At 47.9% G+C, this 21216-nt stretch overlaps 1 protein-coding gene across 22 annotated transcripts in view; it reads left to right on the top strand.

Moving 5' to 3' along the window:
- Ikzf1 (IKAROS family zinc finger 1) overlaps nucleotides 1-20853 on the top strand; it is an 89164-nt gene extending 68311 nt beyond the window's left edge. For 7 of the 22 annotated variants that reach the window (XM_063234343.1, XM_013145414.3, XM_013145415.3 and 4 more), the window contains 4 exons: nucleotides 1589-1756; nucleotides 6657-6782; nucleotides 11128-11262; nucleotides 17493-20853. In XM_063234343.1, coding sequence (XP_063090413.1) covers nucleotides 1589-1756; nucleotides 6657-6782; nucleotides 11128-11262; nucleotides 17493-18181 — 1118 coding nt within the window. In that variant the 3' untranslated portion in view covers nucleotides 18182-20853. Of the gene's footprint in view, nucleotides 1-1588; nucleotides 1757-1855; nucleotides 2264-6656; nucleotides 6783-11127; nucleotides 11263-17492 lie in introns of those variants that run through there. The other 15 variants (XM_063234341.1, XM_063234354.1, XM_063234344.1 and 12 more) reach the window with 6 other exon arrangements.
- Nucleotides 20854-21216: the final 363 nt, after the last annotated feature.

Raw genomic sequence — 21216 nt, forward strand, 5'->3', positions numbered from 1 at the left:
ACTTAGAGGGCTGGGTGGTGACTCAGTTCTGCCGTCACCAGCCAGGCTGCTGGCCCTGAAACCCTTTCTCTTTGCTCAGCACAGGATTTCGCGGAAATAATACATTGTGTTGAGGACCAAGCCCTTCTAGATGACCTATAATTGCATGTCTTTTAATCTGTTTAAACTTTTATAGGAATTCATCTACTCTAACCCCTTCAAAGGAGTAATAATAACCAGGAAATTCAAGTGTCAAGATAGACTCCAAAATATAATCTCATGTGGGTTTTATTAATACTTAATACACTTCTACTTGTTTTTAATAAACTGTCTCGTCCCCACAGTCACATTAATCAGTGAGGAAAATGGTTAAGTGTTTTAACACATTATTTCTAAGAAAACATTATCCCTACAACATATCCTCATGGTATCTTCACAGTGGCAATTTTGGTCACACTGAGCTCTAAGATAAGCATTTGTTTGTTTTCAAAGAGCTTTCATATTTACCTAACGGGGACAAACATGGTGCTTCTCTAGGTGAGGGTTCAGTAAAATCTTCACAGCCCTGGATTCAAAGACCTATGACGTCCCTGCAAGAAAATCACATATTTCTTATTCACAAATCCCCATGTGTCCCTTAGATCCAATACAAGCACAAACCCTGCCACACATGGCAGATGTCCTGGACTCTGCTTGGCCACCAACTCCATGCGCCATACACCAACCCAGGAAGAATTCCTCACACACACAAAATCGAGTTTCTGAGGAGATCTGTACTTGAAACAGCACTTACCTTATGTGGGTGTAGACAAATAAGAGCTTAAAGGTTAAAAAGTTTTGCAGAAATAAAAAGGCAGAAATCTCAATGTAATTCTGACTTTGATGGGGACTTTTCTATGCAAGGTGGGACCCTGGCTTCACTGTGTCTTAACTTCTTGTTTTATTCAATCTTTCTCCATCTCTTTCTCTTCTCTCTCACCCTACACTTTCTCTGTCTGTCTCTCTCTTGATTTGCCTGCTTAGGGACAGACAGGTAATGGAGAAGAAATTGAAAGGGAAAATACAGGGAAAATGTAAATGAAAAGAAGTTATTATAACTGTTATAATGAAGTGCCTTTCATTTAAATATAAGAATGTAACGCTGAAATGAACTTGTGATCCTGAAATGCATTTTTAATGAGTTTCCTTTTTATTTTGCTGCTTCAGTGGCATATTTTAAAGACCCTTTGAAAAAAGCCACATTAAAAACCCCACCAAATGCCACAACACGCAAAATTGGATATTGGTTTATTCCAAAACTGCTGATCAGGAAGAGTGGCTCTTCATCACAAAATGTTGCAGTCACTTTATTTAAATGAGTTTGAATTTGCATTGTGATGTGCCATTCTGATTTAGGGGGAAAAAATTAGATTTTCAGATCAAATTGACCCAGCCAGTGAAGCGTTAAGGAGCTGGCAGGTTTCGTCTGAAAGCCTCATGTTCTATCAAACCTGCAGCCGGTGGAAGTCACCGAGCCCCCGTGGGAAACAACTTTCGCCGCCGCAGTTGTCCCTTGTCCCCGCGCAGGGTTTTGAGTTTTGTTCTCACAGTTCTCCTCTCCTCGTCCCAGGCGAGCGACCCTTCCAGTGCAATCAGTGTGGGGCCTCCTTCACCCAGAAAGGGAACCTTCTGCGACATATCAAGCTGCACTCCGGGGAGAAGCCCTTCAAGTGCCACCTCTGCAACTACGCCTGCCGCCGGAGGGACGCCCTTACCGGCCACCTGCGGACGCACTCCGGTAAGTGGCTGCGCGCTGCGAGGCCAGCAGAGCCCGCACCGTGCCATGCAGCGGCTGGGCTGGGGCTGTGCCCCCGGCCTGGCTCCCAGGCCTCCCCAGGTGCTGGCCGCCGGGACCTGGGCCTAGCACTGCTGCACCGGGCTCCCCACACACCCCAGGTGCCGGGCGGGAAATGCGACGCCCACGCACCGTGTGCCGCACGGTCGCGCACGCAGAGTATGTAGACGCATGCGCGTACACGTACACGTACGCACGCCTAAGAGCGCAGAGCACGCTGGGTGTTTCTGGAACGGCCGCGTGGTTTCTCAGCTCTTGCTAAGCGCGCTTGTCTCACACCTCCGAACTTCTCCAACACGCTGCTTCCGGTTCGGTCCAGCCTGGCGCCAGGCCACCTTTCACCCAGCGTCTTTAATAGAGAGCGAAAGCAAGAACAGTTTCTTGATGGAGGGGACACAGGCAGCTCACGGCACAGTGCTTTCCGCGGTGGTCAGGCCGGCAGTGGCTGAGGTGGGCGCATACAGGTCCCGGAGCTGGGCAGAGGTGGACAGTGGCTCTATCGCAGCTGGAGCCTTGGGGGAGCGGGGGATAATCACACAGTTTGTCTTTAATTAGATTAGAAATCTGGAGGGTCTGTTATCTTAAAGCCCCACAAATCCACGAGTCAGCAGAGCCAAGGTTCTGGAGCCAAAGGTTTGTTCTGCTGGCCTGCAGTGCGGTCTGCACGGCCTGCCACATGCAGGTTCCTTTGTTTCACACCATGCTGTTAGGAGCGTTGCTGTTATGCACTCACTGCACATGGCCAAATTCTCCAAGAGCTGGCCCTTCCTGCTGTCCCAGGATGTGGGAGTGCTGTAGCCCCCCTACCCCAAGGAGGTAGAGACAGGACGAGTTCTTTGGGAAAGGTGGCCAGGGCTCAGCTGTCTCTTCCCAAATCCGAGGAGCGTAATTACTAAATGGTGCAGGTATTAAGATATCGCTCCTGTGTCTGTGTCCTTGTCCCATACTGATTGAGAACCTCTTGGAGCGCCTGCTCCAAGGAGGCACAGGTGAACCCAGAAAAGCACAGCATCTGGTGTGGCAGGCAGGACCTTCGAGGGAGTGGAGGGCCAGGAGACACCTCCAGCAGGAGGGTCTCCAGTGTGCCAGGGCCCATTTTCTGAGTTTGCTTAGGGAGTCCTGAAGGAACCGATTTCTGTAGTGGTTCTGGAAGGGGTGTGGCGGATCTTATTCGAGTGTGTGTTGGCAGAGGTTTGGTCATCCTGGGAGTAGTCCTGTAGGAAAGCACTCCAACAGCTGGGCACAGGGAGGACTCGGGGCCCCGAGCCATCTCTCCATCTCCACTCCCAGCTAGGGGTGGAGTAGCCACATCCCCTTCCTGGGCAGGAGTGAGGCACATCCTCAAACTGGGGAGGGCTGCAGGATGGGGCAATGGCCCTGTTACAGCAGACACTTCCCATTGTCCACAGGGCTTGATAGTGACCATATGAGGCCCCACTCTGAGGCAAGTGATGACTCCACAAAGGTGCCCCACTAAGATTCAGTGCTGATGGGCCACTTGGAGAGGGCAGCCCCACCACTGTCCTTGACTAGGGGTCAGCTAGATACAAAGGAGATTGGCAGCAGTGTTACATTGGGTCTGGAGTCACAGCTGTCCCATCTGTGGAGAAGATGAAGACTTGCTCTTCAGCCCCATTGTTTGCTTGGGGCAGCTCCGGGTCCAGTTCTTGTCTCTCCCACACAGGGCTCCCTACTCCTTAGGGTGACACTGGTCTCTTCTTTCTGGTGAAATGAGAGGCTGTGTGCATGTCACTCTGGCGCCACACCTACCTATGTCTTTGAGGCATGATGAGCCCCTGTTCCAGTGTGGTTGCTACTGAGTAATTACAGCATGTATAGTGAATGTTTAAGCTTTTTAAAAGTTATTACAACACACACACATGGCCTTTAATGCCTCCCCTAGAGGTGTCCTTCCAGCACACATACCCCATTGCTCTTGCTGCTTTCTGAAGCCACTCACCATGTCTTCTTCCTGAGTGTCTTCACAAGGTGTGATAAAGATCGGGGAATACTGCTGCTGAGTGTCAGCCAGTGGGAAGGCAGGGCTGCAAAACCATGCCCCTTGTCCACCTTCCTCACTGGATCTCACACTGTAGCTCCAGCTCTTCCCCAAAGTCAAAATGAAGAGGAAACATCTTGAATTGATTCAGGACATGGGGACAGCTACAGACACTCAGGAAAAAGGATTCCAGAGCTGCTACAGAAAGTGACAAGGACAGTGGGATCAGTGTGCTTGAGGCCAGGGGTAGGATTTGAGGGGGATTTATGGCAATATGTTTTTTATTATAATAGAATGTTTTAAATATAAACACCCTTTCTTGGTCTCCCCTTATAAATAGGAGGTGGTGGAGTAGGCCAGTTTACTTGTGACTCCAGCAAGGAATAGGAGGAAGCCATCATGGAGTCAGAGCTGCTGGTGATTCTACTGTGGGGAAGTGCAGTTAAACACGTCTCCAGGGAAGAAAAGAAACAGAGATTTACGTCCTTCAGAATGTTTTCTCTAAGATGAATTGAAGGTTTCAGCCTTTATCTGGCAAACTCTAAGGCAGCCACGTTCTGTCTCCTTTTGGAATGGCCATGCCCCCACTTTATTAAAACTAACAGCAGCTGCATAGCATTCTGTAGAAACTGGTGGGAAGCATAAGCTTCCGGACACAGCACATCATTGGTGACACAGCTGTAGAATTTGTCCCATGTTGCTTTCAAGAGGAACTTGGGAGCTGGGAACAGTGGTACATACTTTAATCTCAGCATTCTGAGAGGCCTAGGCAGGGGGATCTTAAGTTCAAGGCTGGATCTCAGGTTCAACTTAGTGACTTGGCAAGACACTCTCAAAAAAAAAAAAAAAAAAAAAAATCTGGGGAAGTAGCTCAGTGTGAAGGCCCTAAGTTCATTCCCCAGGACCACAAATAAAACAAGAAGCTTGAGGGATTTGGAAGGTGGGGAAAGGGTCCCCTTTTTTCACTGCTTCTGTAGAAGTTGTAGTCTCTGTTAGAGACCTTCCTGCTGCAAGACCTTAGCCCGGTTGCTTACAGTGAATATATTTATGCTGCAGAGTTAAAATCAATCATGTACTCGGAAAAATGTAGATTCACATTCCTGGTACCATACAGACAGGAAGCAATTTTGATTGTGGAATTCAGCAAAATATTAGATTTTCCAAGACAAGGCATGGAGGAGTTACCTACATATTCCTTTTGTTTCTGAAAGAGTAATCAATTCAGTGTACAAGTTTAGGCAATGTTCCATATTTCAGCACTATTTTCTAGTGTTTAGAATACATCACTTCTTGTAGATAAACATTCTTTTTTTAAATTAAATATTCCAGAAGTCAAATTTTGGTGTTCAGATTTTAGTCTTTTAAATCAAGGCTTCTGTTCTGCTAGGAAGTAAATTTAACTGAGCTGTGGTTAAACCAGTTGCCAAACATTCTTTGGATAGGCTTGACATTTATGGAATACTTTAAATACTATAAATCAAAGAGCCTAAGAAGGAAATTCCTGGTCTAAGGGTAGAAATTTATATAATACAGTCTCAGTTTACAAATGTTTGGGTTGTGAGCTTTCACAGGTACACATTATAAGACTCAGTTTGTGGGCTTATGAACAAATCCAATTCAGAAGCAGTTCTCCCAGAACAGAACTTGTTTGTAAATCAGGGATTTACTGTATTCCTTATATAAGGGACTGAAGAAATTTTATTCATTTTATCTCTTTAAATGGCATTTATTGCAGTCTTTAAATGTAAGCATGATTTAAATTTCTTGCTAGTTTTTTCCCCTGAAATATCATTTAGTAAAATCCAGGAAGGACTAACTACTTGTTATGTTTAGTAAAATCCAGGAAGGACTAACTACTTGTTATAGAAAAGTATTACCTAATATGCTAGCCATTATCCATATGTGATGATTTAATTTTAGCAAATTAGAAATTAAAATTAAACTTTAGTTCTCTATTATAAGCACAGGAGCCACTCTGTTGGAGAGCATGCTGGCTGCTATATTAGCATGATGGCCACCATGCTGGACAGCATGGTAGCTGCCATGTTGGGTAGAGTCTTGGGGCATGTCAGTCATCTGGTGCATTCTGATAGGGTTGTTGTAGAAGTTACATTATCCTAACGCTATTTAGGGATAAACAGGACTCTATTCATGAAAATACACACTATAGGTTTTCCATCTGGAAATATAGTTTGGCTTTTCCATGCAACTTTCCATTTTGTGTTTTTATATTGTATATTCTTATGTTAAATATTTGTGTTATACAGTACAACTGTAAAATACATTAATATAAGAAAATCAATTTAGAAACAGAGTGCACATTTCACTGAACCATCTTTGCCCATCAGGATTTCTTAGAGACCTCAGATTATCCCGCCTAGCCTTTTGAATCACATTCACCCTGGTGGCAGTAGTCATAGCCCCAGGATTGAGCCAGACCTGGCCACAGGGTAGACATAGACAGGAGGCCCACTGTGGAAGTAAATATGTAAATTATCCAGCCTTCCTTGCTTTTATGTTTGGTTGTTTGGTGCCCACATTACAACACTTCATGGTTCATTTGTTCCAATTAAAGGACAAAGTTCAGTGATGCCAAAAAGGGAGAATTTGGCAGGCAGTCTAGCAGTCATGCTGAGGTGAAATAAGAGTTCTTGGTACCGTCAAAAAGTCCCCTGTGCACTAACATTCTTAAAGTCCGTAATTTAAGCCAAGTCCATAATGCTCTTAGTTTTCAAGAGTAGCATTTTAAAAATTTTTTTAGGTAATAATTGTATTGCATGCATTCCCATTACACAGAAGGCCGACCTTTAATGGGAGTCTTGAACTCAATTGTGTTTCCTGCAGTTGGTAAACCTCACAAATGTGGATATTGTGGCCGAAGCTATAAACAGCGAAGCTCTTTAGAGGAACATAAAGAGCGCTGCCACAACTACTTGGAAAGCATGGGCCTTCCAGGCACGCTGTACCCAGGTAAGCACAGGGTTCCGAGCTGGGTCTGGACCCCTCTCCCTCCCAGCGCATCAGGAGCCCAGATACGGCCTGCTTCCCACCATGGCTGGTACAGAGGGACCTTTTTGGCCAACAACATGGCAGTTTCACCAGGAACAACACATTTTCCTTCTCTACTTTCCCAGTTCTCATCTGACTTCACATGGCTTACCTTAAAAATATTCCCTCTCTAAGATGCTAACTACCCTTAAAAGTTGCCAGTTTATTTTTCAAGTTTGTTACTTTAAACCTGAAGAAGTGTACTAGGGCTGTAGCTCAGTGGTAGGGCACTTGCTTAGCATACATTACACCCTGGGTTCTATCACTAGTACTATACAAATAAACAAAAGACAATTTTCTTTGCTTACTAATAAAAATAAACTATTCAGTCTTGTTTTTAAAATTATTTTTTCATAAGGTAAGCATGGGGGTGCATACCTATAATTCTAGAACTCTGGGAGCTTGAGACAGGTTTGAGCCCAGCCTGGGCAAGTTAGTAACACCCTATATCAAAAGTTTAAAAGAAAATAAGGGGCTGGGGATTTAGCTCAGCGGCATAAAGCACCTGCCTTGCAAGGCAGTCGTGAGTTTGATCCCTGGTACCGATAAAAAGGAAAAAGACAAAAAAAAAAAAAAGACAATAGGGTGACCAGGATTATAGCTTAGTGTGAAGACCCTAGGTTCAATCCCCAGTCCCACCAAAAGAAAAAAAGTGTTTTTCATGAAATTGATCAAATCAGAGTTTTCAGGCTATGATTTCGAAGGCAAAGTGTTCATATGTGCCTTGGGTTTGAGGGTCAAGCATGTTGGAGGATCAGAGTCAGCTCTGTTGAGGACATCAGAAGAGGAAGGAAAGGTAGCACATGTGTCTGGTGACGCACCCTGTTGTGTTACGTGATAACGTGTAACTCTGCCTTAGATAATGAAAGTGAAAGGCGGAAGGGAAGAACTGGAGAAGGCTGGATTTTCACAAAGGACAGCAGTGTAATGGAAGGCTCTCTTCTAACTTTCTAAGAGATGTGAGCTTCATATATAGATGGTTATAGTTTGTATGCAGTTGTCCCCCTAAGCCTCATGCGTTCATAGGTAGGGCTTTTGAGAGGTGATTGGATCATGGGGACTGACGATGTTAGAGCTTAGTATGACGTTTAGGTGAAACCTGGATGGAGGAGGTAGGCCACCAAGGACATGACTTGGAAGGATCTGTCTCCATCCTCCTGCCTTGATCAGTCTCTACTTCCTGCTGCCATAGGCTGTTAAGTTACAAGTGTTGGGTGTTGTGTCACAGAGATGAGAAAACAACGAAGATATAGGTAAAACGGACAAAATTCCTTCCACACCACTGGAGAAGTCATCACTGGCTGGTTGAGTAGAAGTGAGATGAATGGCTGAGGTGGTTCATACATAAAAACTATCACAAACACACTGAAGTGTTAGTGGCAAATGAGACCAAGAGAAAAAAATGGCCAGAAAAAGACTGAGAAATCTTTTCAGATCAGCGTTGACACTAAGAGGGAGCACATCCTACAGCAAAGGCTCTCCTAATGGTCAGCTGTGGACCTGGGCCAGCAGCTTCCACGGCCTTGTCCTCTTAGCTGTGAGGTGGGGAGATCCCATGGAATTCTCACTGGCCTTCCTTCGAAGTCTCAGGGCTGGACTGGAACGGAAAATGAATTGGAAAAGGAAAAACTGGATGTTAAAATAATAACGGCAATTTAGCAGTTACCAATTTGCAACCAGCCCCCAAGGCGGGGGACTGAGGGAGAATAGGATGATCTTATTCCTTTAAAATACAACGTGAACATTAAGATATTTGTCTGAAAAAATGGATTATTGTGTCTGAGAAGTAGTGTTTCTAACGATGGGGCTTGCATGTTTATGCATAACGAGCCATTGTATGTACTCAGCACCTACTCCCTAACAAGGTAACTAAAGTTCCCAGCCCTGCAGAGTAATAGCATCTGACACTCACATGGAATTGGGGAAACAAAGCCAGTGGGAGAAACCAGCCAAGGACAGGTTCTAGTTGCTGTGGCGGTCTGCAGTGCCTGTGGACACCGAGCTCCTCCCGACTCCCTTGGAGTCCATGTGTGCATTAGGATTGTAGACGCCTGCCCCTGTGCATCCATCAGCTAGTGCTTTCTGACACTGTGACAAATGCCAGAGAGGGTTACTTTATAATAGGAAAGGGGCAGGGTGGCTCACAGTATGGGGCTCCAGTCCGTGGCAGGATGGTCCTGTTGCTTTGGTCAGTGGTGAGGCAGTGTGTCATGGGGGAAGACCACTTCCGTCACCAGCTGGCAGATAAAGGAAGGAACCAGTTTCATTGTCCCCTCTGAGAGCCTCAAGACCTGAGGACTCCCGCAGACTGGACCTGTCAAGGTTCCACCACCTGCCAACAGTATCACCTGAGGGCAAGCTTGAACATGTGTGCGATTAAATTCAAGACCAAGCCAAAACAGCCAGTCACTTTTCCCTGCTGACGGCTGCTGCAGAGGTAGATAGCCGATGCTGGTAGGGCAAACCTGGAGCCTTAGGGAGATCCAGAGGAGAACTTTCATGAGTTCCTGCTGGGCTCTGTGTGGGCATCAAGGGCAAGTGGGGCCCCAGGGTCTTGGCCACATCCACTCTGCTGCTCCTCTGCTGTTCTGTGTCTGTTCTTCCACACCCCAAAGACCTGCCCAAGTCAGGGCTCAGAGGAAGCCAAGGGGTCCTTTATTTCCTAACCCTCAGACTGGTCCCTTAAACCTAATTCTGGGCGTGGAGGTATGGGGAAAGATTAATGTACCAGGACACAGTTTTCTTTAGTAGAAGATTTTAGCTGCTAATATCTCTATGCAAATAGTTTCTCTTGAACCAGAATTCACAGAGTGAGGAGTGAGCACTCTAGAGGAGGGCAGGCGGAGCCCTCCAGAGCTCTGCGGGTGGACGAGGAAACATGACCTGGGATGTACGGGCACCCTGGTCACACCACTGCCCCTGCTGTCCAGAAAAAGAGCCTGTGAGTGAGTGTTAGCTTGATAGGTCATACACGCAGCCAGTGGAAACGGATTTATGTTCATCCTTCCAGTTAAACAGGGCAGGGTACGTAGGTGTTGGGTTATTTAATAAGGAGCATGTATTTTCCACTGTTAGAAAAATGAATTGCACCAGCAATAGTATCTGATGCAAAATGTAGTTTTTTAGGTTCATAATGGCAATAAAGAGATAAAATACTTAGGATCCTTACGCATTGTGGAGGACGTAGTAAAGAAAGCTTAAAAAACAAACACCATCTGGCCTCAGTTTGCTGTTGAACCATCTAGACATAAGAAAGGACACACAGACGGTGGCTTTGGGAATCCCATTGGAATTTAGTCCCATCTGTCATAAAGGACTTGCAAGGAGGGTAAGAGGATCAGCAGCTTCTTTAAAAAGAGGGTAATGTCCAGGGTTAAATGAAATTGCAGTACTTATTATGTGTGGAGCTCTTTGAAGAATAGACAAATCAATAATAGAAATGGATACGCCTGTTAGAGGCTCTGTGATCAATCAGCATGAAATACCTGGAAACAGAAAGCCTAAGACAGAAGCAGCACTGGAAGAACTGATTCGATGTGCAGAAATAATGTTTACTTCTTCAGCTTCTGTGGCACGAGGATAAATCTCAGGGAAATGAGTTGTACTTGACTGTGGTAGCTGTGAAAAGTGGAAGTCGGTGTTGATGAGACTTAGCAGATACAAAGTTCTGTCTACAATTAGGGAGAGAGGTAGTACAGGAAAACAGGGAAATCGCCATGCCTCTGCGTTTACCTCCGCCATGTCTAAGTGTTCCTGCAGTGTGTGGTGCTGTGTGACCCTCAGACTTTGTGCACAGGGAAAGGAGCTCCGGGTTCTGACTCTCCCGGCTGCTGTGGCCATTGAAAATGTCAGATCCTCCTATGTCATTTCCCAGTGTGGCACTTGTCAGAGGGCTGCTGCTAGGATTGATTGAGTTAGTGGCCATTGCAACACTTCAGAAAGTTGAAAGGGCCTGTCAAAGGGATGTAGTTACTAAGTGGGGTCCAGCTTCATTCAGATGATAGAAGGGACTTCATTTGGTCTTAAGAGGTTGTGTATGATAAATTGGTGTCAGAGAAGGAGCCATTGCTGGGGCCGCTCACTGGCGTTACTGCAGAGCATCTCGGTCTGTCTTGGCTGGGTCACGGGAAGAATTCGAAATAACCTTGGAAAGACCCAGCTCTCTTAGGTACCTAACTGATGTCGCCTGATGTCTTGGTCTCACTGCTTACGCTGGAGTCCTTTCAATATCAGCATTTCTAAACTGGCTCTCTGTCTTTGGCTTTAGTCATTAAAGAAGAAACTAATCACAATGAGATGGCAGAAGACCTGTGCAAGATAGGATCAGAGAGATCCCTCGTGCTGGACAGAATAGCAAGTAACGTCGCCAAACGTAAGAGCTCTATGCCTCAGAAATTTCTTGGTAAGAGTTAAACGTTTGCTGTCTCTTATACAACCTCTTCCTGAGTGTTTTAGACTTAGGTGAGCATAGAGGAGAGGAATCCAGTCTGATTTTTTTAAAAACCAAAAAGTGGTAAACTTAACATTTGTTAACTATCTTAGAATATGTTTCAGTGAGTTTCACTCAATCAACAAACTCTCAGCAGTTTTTGTCGCCTGTCGTTTTGCAGCATCTGAAACCCTTTAATCTAGGGTATTGTCCTCCCAGGGGTGGCTGGGTCTCTATGGCCATAACTGCAAACCAGGGGCCCCATCACACAGAAAGATACCCCAGCATGTGCGCCTCTCTGAGTTTCGCTTTCCCTGTGGGGGACTGTGGGTATTATGGGGGTCACATAGCCACTGTCCCCCAGGAGGCGCTGAGTGAAGGGGAGACATAGTCGGGGCTAGTATTCTGACCACTGAGCCCTCACTAGTACCAAGCGCTGTGGGGAGTAGAGTGCAGGGTGAGCACCCTGTCAGAGAGACGCTGGTTAGCATAGTGGTGGATGATCTGTCCGTAACCATCACTCAGCTAGGTGCTAGGTAGCAAGGGGGACGTGGTGGCACCAAGCCACTCAGCCAGGTATGGGACAAGGCCTCTTTTTCTCTGATTTCCCATTGGCTCCAATCTTTGTGTGTTACTGTGAACCTAAAATGACCCCAGGAGAGGGAGGACATTTAAATACTCTTAGTGAAAAGGTCACCTAATGAGCAGTTGGGGAAAATCTGTCCAGGAAAAAGGAATACAGAAAGCTTCCTAAAGCTGAGAGATTGAGTGAGGAGTGAGATTTCAGCATGTTGTCAGTGTTGGGGATGTCACTAAATGGCCAGAAATAGATGGTGATGCTGGTGGTGGAGTCTGGAGCCATTGAGGAGGTGTGCTCTTGGCTGAGCTCCAGGGCCCACCAGGTACTCAGGCACCGTGCAGGTGTCCGAGGAGGCCCCCGGAAGATTGGTCTCCAATGCCGCCCCAAGAGATGGAAAGCATGGGCAAAGCAGGGGAGTAGCAGCAGCTCGGGAAGAAACAGCAAGGGCCCCCGCGGGTGCTGGGGAGAGAAGGGAGCTTGGGTGGAAGAGCAGGCAGGGCTGAGGAAGAAGCCATTCCCGCAGTCTCAGAGTTGACTCTCCACTATTTGGAAGCTGAGTTCTGGCACAGACAGCACCCTGGGCTTGGGGATGCTGGTTTTCAAAGACAGCTGGGGTGCTGGCAGAGAGGATGGAGCTAGAAGAGAGGTTAAAGAGATGGGGACCTGGGGGCCCTAGGTTGGGGGAGAGGCAGAGAAGAGTCTGGTTCTCGGGCACCAGCCTCCCCCTGGCGATGTCACATAGGGCTCTGTTTGATCTGTTGATTAAAAAGAGGTTTGTCATAGATTGGGCTTGGGAGAAGAGAAAAGAAGCATCCCTGAGAAAAGAGGGAAGCACAGTGGAGGGTCTCAATGCCGTGGGTAGCTGTGGAGCCCTAAGAATGAGGGGGTCCATGTGTTGCTGAGGAAGTAAGCCCAGGCTGAGAAGAGGCTGTGGGGGTCAGTGGGGCTCAAGCAGCATTAGATGCAGGACCTCTGAGCTCCCTACCTGGACAGCAGAGGATGGAAGGTCCCAGGGGTCCTGGCCATCATGTAGTGGGTTTGTGGGATGACCAAGTAGTAGGCAGGCACACAGCCACCAGAGTGCCCCAGGGGGCTGAGCAGTTACTGACCTCAGGAAGCTGGGGCTGGACTCTGCTTCCAGAGCAGCACCCTGGAGAGTGCCAGGCACATCAATGTGATGGTGCTTCCAGCGGCCTTAGTGATGCTGGTGTTGTCCCCATTGCTTCCGAGCAGAGGGAGGCGGTGTCTCAAGGGCCCTGCTCAGCTCCTGCAGGCCGTGTGCATCCACTGGGTGGACTCGGGAGGGCAGGCGCCCAGCTGCCCAGCTGTGTTTTAAGATTTTATTAGTGCCTGTTTGCAGTGCACAGTGGTGGCATGGACTTGCCGTGCAGTGTGGGGCATGGTCCATGGACATAGACAGAGCCTCCTCTTAATTCCTTCTATGTCCCCATCTCTCTCCACTTCTTAGGCTCCTCCCCATTTGCAAAAGCTCTGTCTCCCTGAGTCCTGGTATCTGTCAGTTTTCTCTTTAGTCTATTTATTTATCCTTAAGGTTTATCCTGTAAGAGAAACCATGCGACATGTAAGCTGGCATGTCTGATGTATTTATGGGCTCAAATGCCATCCATTTTCCTATAGATGGCTCAGCTTTATCCTCGTTTGTGGCAGAGCAGTATTCTATTTTGTTAAAATAACACATTTTATTCATCTGTTTATCTACTGATGAACGTATAGGCCACTTCCAAGAATTGTGGTGCTGTAGCCATGAGTATGCAGGGTCACTGGAATAATATGACTTTAATTCTTTTGGGACGATACCTAAAAGGGGAATAGCCAAGTCAAATGCAATTTCTGGTTTTAGTTTTCTAAGATGATCAAACGTGACAATGTATGTGACAGTGTGTCCATCACTAGAAAGCAACATAAAAGCACAGGGCTGTGTTCCTTTCATGTGACCTATGGCTCTGAGTGCATATACTTTTGCTGTATCAATATCTGAGCTCCAATTAAAAGGTTTAAATGTGCATGAGTGTGAGGTATTTGTTTTGCCCTTCAGTGTTCTCTCCCTCTGCGGTGGTCAGGGACAGGGCAGCAGGACCAAGATCTCCAGGGAGAGAGCGCTGGGTGGAACAGTGGTGCCGATCAGCAGTGTCTGCTCTGCTACCGGCAGGGGCGGGGACACTTACCACACAGCAGCACTGAACGAAAGCGGTGATCGTCCACATTCCTGCTGCCCATCACAAGTGTATCAGGAGAAGGAAATCCTGGTGTACTGTTTAAGTGTACAGAGATACACAGTATAAAGAATGTTTTGTTTTTCTTTGTTGAGGCAGGATCTTTCTAAGTCCTTAAGTTGCCTAGGCTGGGCTAGAACTTCTGATCCTCCTGCCTCAGCCTCCCAAAGTTCTAGGGTTACAGGCATGCACCTAACATATAAAGACCTTTGATGCAGAGATTCATGTCCTCAAAATCACCACGAGACCCACTTGGCATTCAGAAATCACCAATGTTAAATCAGATGTGCATTATCCTAAATGTCTGTCCTATATACACATACACATGAGAGTAAGTAGGGCAGTGGGTATGTGAACTGAGATAGGTACTTAGGAAACGGTTGCTTTCTAAAGATCCCAGCGTATTAAACATGCCTTAGATTTAACAGGCAGAAAAGATCTAGACAGTGCCTGAGGACTGGCTGATCATCAAATATTATATCCCAGAAGAAATAGTACTTTTAAAAGATTAATATTAAAAATATTTAGTACAGAAAACACAAGCTTGGAATCGTCTTTTAACCTACCTGCTGCAGTGTCAACACCACCAGCATCCACTGAATCATGTCTTTGAAAAACAAGGCCATTCCTCCAGTTTCCAGTGTGCGTGACTATATTGTTAGGTTTCTGTTCTCCAGCTTCAAGGTACACACAGTTTATTCTGTAACCATCATCTTCACAGTGTGTAGCTCATTGTTCATAACCCTGAATTCACACAGATTCAAGAATCAGACCCAGTCCTCGTAGCACTGATTCCTTTTATTTTTTTAATCATCTCTTGAGATGTCCATCCCCATGTGGCTTCAGGATGTCTCTCTGAAACCTAGGCACCCAAGAGGGGTCCATGAGGACACCCACGGCCACTCTTCCTGTGTCCCCTGAAATTCTAGATCTTGCAGTGTCTCCTGGTGGCAACATGGGATGTTGACTGTACTGTGGACATGTCTAAATCTGATCTGATATTTGTTTTCTATTTTCTCCCCTGAATGCCCCAGCTGTCTTTCTCTCTTTCTCTCTTCTTTTGTTTCTGCCTGTACTGAGAATTAAACACAGGGACTTTGCCAGCCTTCCTTATTGTCTAGTTTGAAACCAGATCTTGCTAAGTTTCCCAGGCTGAGCTTGAACCTGCACACCTGTCCCAGCCTGCCACAGTGCTGGGATTGCAGGTGTGCACCAGCGAAGACTCCTTTCCTGAGAGTTAAAATTGCTCACTGTAACTAGGAGATGTCTTTTGGGTTTGGCATTCTGAATAAAATTTTCCTCACGTTTTATTCTGCTGATTCCCCTTCTATTTGTTCTTTTTTCTGGCAAACACTCTTTCCTGTATCTTTTGCTCCATTTCTGAAAACATCTGCCTGGGTTACCAGTTGTTTGTGCATTGAATAATTTGTCATCCACACCTATTAACATTTCTTTACACTTATTTTTATTTCTTTGCATTTTTAAACTTATTCACTCTTACTATCTTATGTTTACCTCTATGCCCATAGTTCAGTTTTCTACTGTTTCTACAGTTTTATCTGTTTTGTGCTGTTTCTCGTTCATATATTCCACAATAATGTTGTTTGGGGCTTCTTTTTGTCTTCTGAGAGCTAGAATCTCTTTTTCCTTTCAGTCTGTTTGACTAACCCTGAAACTGACTCCAGATCATGAAACCCTGACGCATTTCCTGTCTTCCCTAAATTAAGTTCATCTTTCCCTAGAATGCACTTAACTGCCTTGTTTTACTTCCTTTCCTCCCTCACATCACTGGAAAATATTTGCACGGTAACTAGACATTTCATGCACTCCTGCCTCTGCCGCTTGGTCTGACGGAGCATGGCCAGTATGTCGGCTTCCTCCCACTGCAGTATCTTCTTTCCACTGCATCCAAGGCTTTCTTCTCCCATGAGCTCGACTGGCTGACTCTTCTAAGCCTAGAGGATGAGAGCCGCACCGGGTCAGGTGGCGCTGAGCAGCCTGGGCTGCCGACTTCCTTCTGCTCGCTCTCCCTCCTCATGAGATTTGGTTAAAACCCATAAACCAGCAGCACCATGGTGCTTCCTGTTCCCACAGGGGAGCTTGGCTCTGAGCCTGAAGGGCAGAGCTTTCTCTTCTGTTCTGTGTCACCTGGTTCCTACAGACAGAGACACAGCCCTGCTTGGTGACCCGAAGAGAGAGAGAACAATTCTCTGGGACATGAGAATGTTAGGCAAATGCAGGGGGTGCTGCGGGTCCACACCTGAGCTTTGGGAACTGAGCTCAGCACATGGCACAGAAGAGGCTGTGATAGAGGAATAGAGAGCTCCAGGCCAGCCGGGGCTCCTCAGAGACCCTGTCTCAGAGAGTGAGAGACAGAGACAGAAATTGGTAGGCAGATGGTGCCTGTGTCTCATGCTAGAGTTTCGGTTCTTTCCATGGTTGTAGCTAGGTAAACTTCCCTAGGAGGTGTGATTGCTGCCACCATGTTTTGTAGGTGTCTTGACTTTTCTCTTGCCATTGGGCCCCAGGGAGGAGGAATTCGTGGGTAGACTGGGTGCGCCCTGGTAATTGGCACAATGCATTTGCTGTTCCTGTTACCCATTTGTTGCTCGTGTGAAGTGTTTAAGAGAACAGAGTTTGGTGGGGCCCGGAAGTCATAGAACCATGACTGGGGAAACAGGATGTCTCCGTGGGAAAGCACCCTGGCCCCCATGTGGCCGCTGCGCGCCCATAGTCATGGAGTTGGCTGCCCTGCCTCATGCTGCTCTTTCCCAGACCTTGAACAGAGGGTTAAACATAGTGCAGGGCAGCCTGACTTGATCCTGGCTGGATGCCAAACTGAGCAGTTATTGTGAGGTCTCCAGAACACTGTCTTAAAGATACTCTTTTAAAATACGAATTTTAAGTTAATTATGATAATGTGGGGCTTGTTCGGACTTTGTCTGTTCGTTTATAGTACTAGAGATTGAACCCACACTGAGCTATATCTCTAGGCTTATTTATTTACATATATATTTATTTGTTTATTTGAGACAGGGTCTTACTGAGTTGCTAAGTCCCCCAGTGAAGCTCAGATTTACTGTTCTCCTGCCTCAGCCTCCCAGAGTGCTGGGGTTACAGATGTGCACCCCTCAGGCCCGGTTCCTGTGTCTAACATGATATGAGTAGTTAGCCAGGTGAATTACACTGTTCAGATCGGCATGGGTTCAGTGTCCTGCCCATGCTTCCAGCAGCGGTCTTGCGACATCCACTGCGGAGGGTGGCAAGTCGCATCCCCAGACACAGACACACCTATCCTAGCCTCTCCTGGCTGCAGGCACTGGGACATCCGGGTGGGAGGCCTCCCCTGCCCAGTGTAGACCCTGCTCACGGTCACTCACTTCCCACAGGGGACAAGTGCCTGTCCGACCTGCCCTATGACAGCAGCGGCAGCTACGAGAAGGAGAACGAGATGATGACATCACACGTGATGGACCAGGCCATCAACAACGCCATCAACTACCTGGGGGCCGAATCCCTGCGGCCCCTGGTGCAGACGCCCCCTGGGGGCTCTGAGGTGGTTCCCGTCATCAGCTCGCTGTACCCGCTGCACAAGCCCGGGCCTGAGGGCCCCCAGAGGCCACCGCCCTCGGCGCAGGACAGTGCGGTAGAGAACTTGCTACTGCTGTCCAAGGCCAAGTGTACATCCTCGGAGCGTGAGGCTTCCCCGAGCAACAGCTGCCAAGACTCAACGGACACGGAGAGCAATACAGAGGAGCAGCGGGGCGGCCTCATCTACCTGAGCAGCCACCTGGGCCCGCATGCACGCAATGGGCTGGTGCTCAAGGAGGAGCAGCGTGCCTTCGAGAATGCGCATGACGCCTTCCGCGTGCTCAGCACAAGCGGCGAACAGGTCAAGGCCTACCGTTGTGAACACTGCCGCGTGCTCTTCCTCGACCACGTGATGTACACCATCCACATGGGCTGCCACGGCTTCCGCGACCCCTTCGAGTGCAACATGTGTGGCTACCACAGCCAGGACAGGTACGAGTTCTCCTCGCACATCACGCGCGGCGAGCATCGCTTCCCCATGAGCTAAGCTCCCGCTTACTGCCCCATCTCCCTCCTGCTCACTCGTGCCCACCCAGACCCCTGGGCGTGCGTTTGTACATGGCTTCTGTCTTCTTTGAACTTGGTTGGTTGGGGTTAGTTGATTTGCTTGGAAATGCAAGGGTTTCCTTGTCGATAGACGCAGAGTTGTATTGGATGCACCCGAGCTTCTGTCTCGCTGGAAGTTTCTGTAGACTCCTAGCTGAAGTTCCCTCACCCATGACTCCCTAGCTTCCCCTTCTCCAAAGTGAGCCTGAATTTCCTGAGAGATTTAAGTAAAGCAAGACAGAGGCTGGATAGGAGTGAGATGGTCCAGGCGTCCTCCACAGCCCTGGAGCAGCCGGTGCAGCCCAGCCGAAGAGCCACAAACCGGGTCAGCCGCTGCATGGGGAGAGAGCCAGCAGCCTATGCCCAGGCCATGGCCCTGGCCCTGGCCACCTGCATCTGGAGCAGAAGGCTGCCCTTTGGAAGAGATCATACAAAGCAACCCCTGTGTAGAAAAACTGGGACAAGCACTGTTGGGCCACCCGGGCAAGGAGGGGAAGTGACCAAGCCTCATAGACCCAGCTTCCGGTTTCTGAATGTCCCAGGGCTGCCTGGGTGCCATGAGGCTTCCTGAGGCTGTTGCAAGGTAGACGGGCCCAGCAGTCCTGGGGACAGTGCAGGGAGCCCTGTTTCTGCTTCCTTGTTCTGTGTCATGAAGGCCCCAAAGTGTGTCACTACACTCTGACCACCAGCCATGGAACTGGAGCCTTCGTTCTCCCTGAACCTCCCAAGCAGTCTGCTTCCTCCTAAACCAAAGCTTCCCTCCAATGCCACTCTCCTTTCCTGTGTCTCTGCTCCTCCTGCGGCTGATTCTGCCCAAGACCAGCACCTGGCATCCTCTCGCCTGCTGGGACCTTGTAGCCTGGGCTGGGATGTCTGAGTGCTGCTCCCCTCACCACCACCCTACCCCATCCACTCTCCTGCACCCTGGTGCGGTTTGGGAGTAGGTGGAGGCTGAGTTCCAGTGACCGCTCATTTTTAGATCAAGAGAGATGCAGAGCCCAGCACTGTGGCTGCTGACACAGAGAACTCCCCTGTTTGAAGCTAAATTGTGAAGTATTCATAGACTCTCCTCCATAAAGACACAGCAGTGTAGGGCCACACAGAAGCAGGAAGTGTGGAGCTGCAGCCTTTCTCCCCAGGGGCTATCACGTGACTTGTCCCTGCCCCAGGCAGGAAAGCCCACCTACCTGGTCACACAAGACAGGGCTATTAGCGCTGGACCCAGCTGTGATGAAAAGGTTGCTGTGTCTCCTGCCACAAGATTGATCCTCTCTCTAAGGTCATTACTTTCTATCATCTTGGCAAAAAAAGAGCCTACCCTTCTAAATGTTTGCAGTTCTTGTCCAGAGCGAACCCAGGGTACAGGAAGGGAATGGTGGGCGAGCACCTCCGCATCCAGTGTTAACCAGCGTTCTTTTGTCAGGCATGATGGCTGGGTGGCTCCTTCCGTTGGGGGGGGGGGGTCTCTCCTGGGTAGTGTAGAGCACTCAGCACCCTTGGTCACTGCCCAGAGCACCCCCAAGAATGTCTTACCAGGGGCAAACTCTTCAGTGAGCTCAGGGAATTCTAAGGCCACTAGAGGGCTGGAAAGCTCCCCAGAGACAGAAAGCACTGGAAGACTTTCCCCGTTAGCAAGCTCCGGCCAGACCTGTGCCCTTGGTCAGTGTCACAGCGCCTGCAGGTGAGGTTCTTGGCCCCAGTGCTCATAGATACACTTCTCCACTGGCACTTGATTTGTGCTAAAGGACAGAAGTCATAAGGATGTCACTTTCTTTGCTTCCAGAAGAGTGGTATTTTGAGGCTGGAAATAAAATTGTAGTTGTAATAGTGTAATCTCTACCACACCAATATTTGAGTGAAGAAAGAGATAAAGAACCAAGGCTGAGGATAGCTTTGGTTCAGCATCTACTCACGGAGACAGGGTGGGCCCCAACTCCTCCAACTCCACATCCCGAGGTGAGGCCTCCCCGCTTCAGCCCTGCAGTCTCAGTTTCCCTGAGCTCTGTCCTGCATCCTGAGTCATTCGGTCGAGGGCATTCTTTTTCCAGTGGCGTCCACCAAAGTGTCACTACCCAGAGCTGAAAATGTATCGGCAGGAGCTCTTGCTGGAATGCTTTGTCCATTCCTCTGATGTCTTTTTCTCTCTTTTTTTCTCTATCTTTGTCTCTCTGTCTTTCTGTGTTTGCCTCTCCCCAACCCGTCTATCTCTTCTTCTTTGTCCTTTTCATGTACTGGTTTTAGACCCAAAGCCTTTACAGTGAATTACACCCTCAGTCTCTTAACTTTTTTTTAACTTCTGAGACAGGGTCTCATTGAGTTGCCTAGACTGGGGCCAAACTTGCCATCCTCCTGCCTCAGCCTTCCAAACTGCTGAGATAACAAAACCACCAAGCCCAGTTCACTGTCTTTTATAGCCAATATAAATGTCTATTTGCACACCTTTTGTTGTGGTTTTATATTGTAACAGCATTTTGGAGGGGGGGAAACTGTTGTATTTAAAGTAAGGTTTCATATTATGTCAACAGTAATTAAATTATGTTTGAAAAGTGCCCATATTCTGTACCAAAAGTCACCGGTTTTTCTTCTAGTTGGTAAAAGTAGGATTTTGCATGACCTCTCAGTTTTTGCTCTGTGGTTTCTTTTGTTGTGTGATGGTATGTGCATGCACGTGTGTGCTTGTGTGTCTTGAGCACCAATGTGTGCTGAGGTGTGCTTCCCATTCACGTCCCCATCATGTAGAAAGGAAACAGCAGAGGCAGGAAGGTTTCCAGGAGCAGATTGGCCTTCCTGTCTCCTGCCTCTCCCCACTTTCCAGAGAGTGCCTGTGCCTGTGCTCCCTGCCCCTGGCCCCTTCTGTGTCCTTGTCCTGGTGAAGGGATCACCAAACATCATTACCCTCATTGCATTGTCACCAGAAGGTGCTCAACCCAGCTGCTTCAGACACAGGGAAGCCTCCATCGTCTGTGAACTTAATTT

This window comes from Cavia porcellus, unplaced genomic scaffold (genome assembly GCF_034190915.1).
Source record: "Cavia porcellus strain 051 isolate PalLab524CR breed Dunkin Hartley unplaced genomic scaffold, mCavPor4.1 scaffold_23, whole genome shotgun sequence".
Lineage (NCBI taxonomy): Eukaryota > Metazoa > Chordata > Mammalia > Rodentia > Caviidae > Cavia > Cavia porcellus.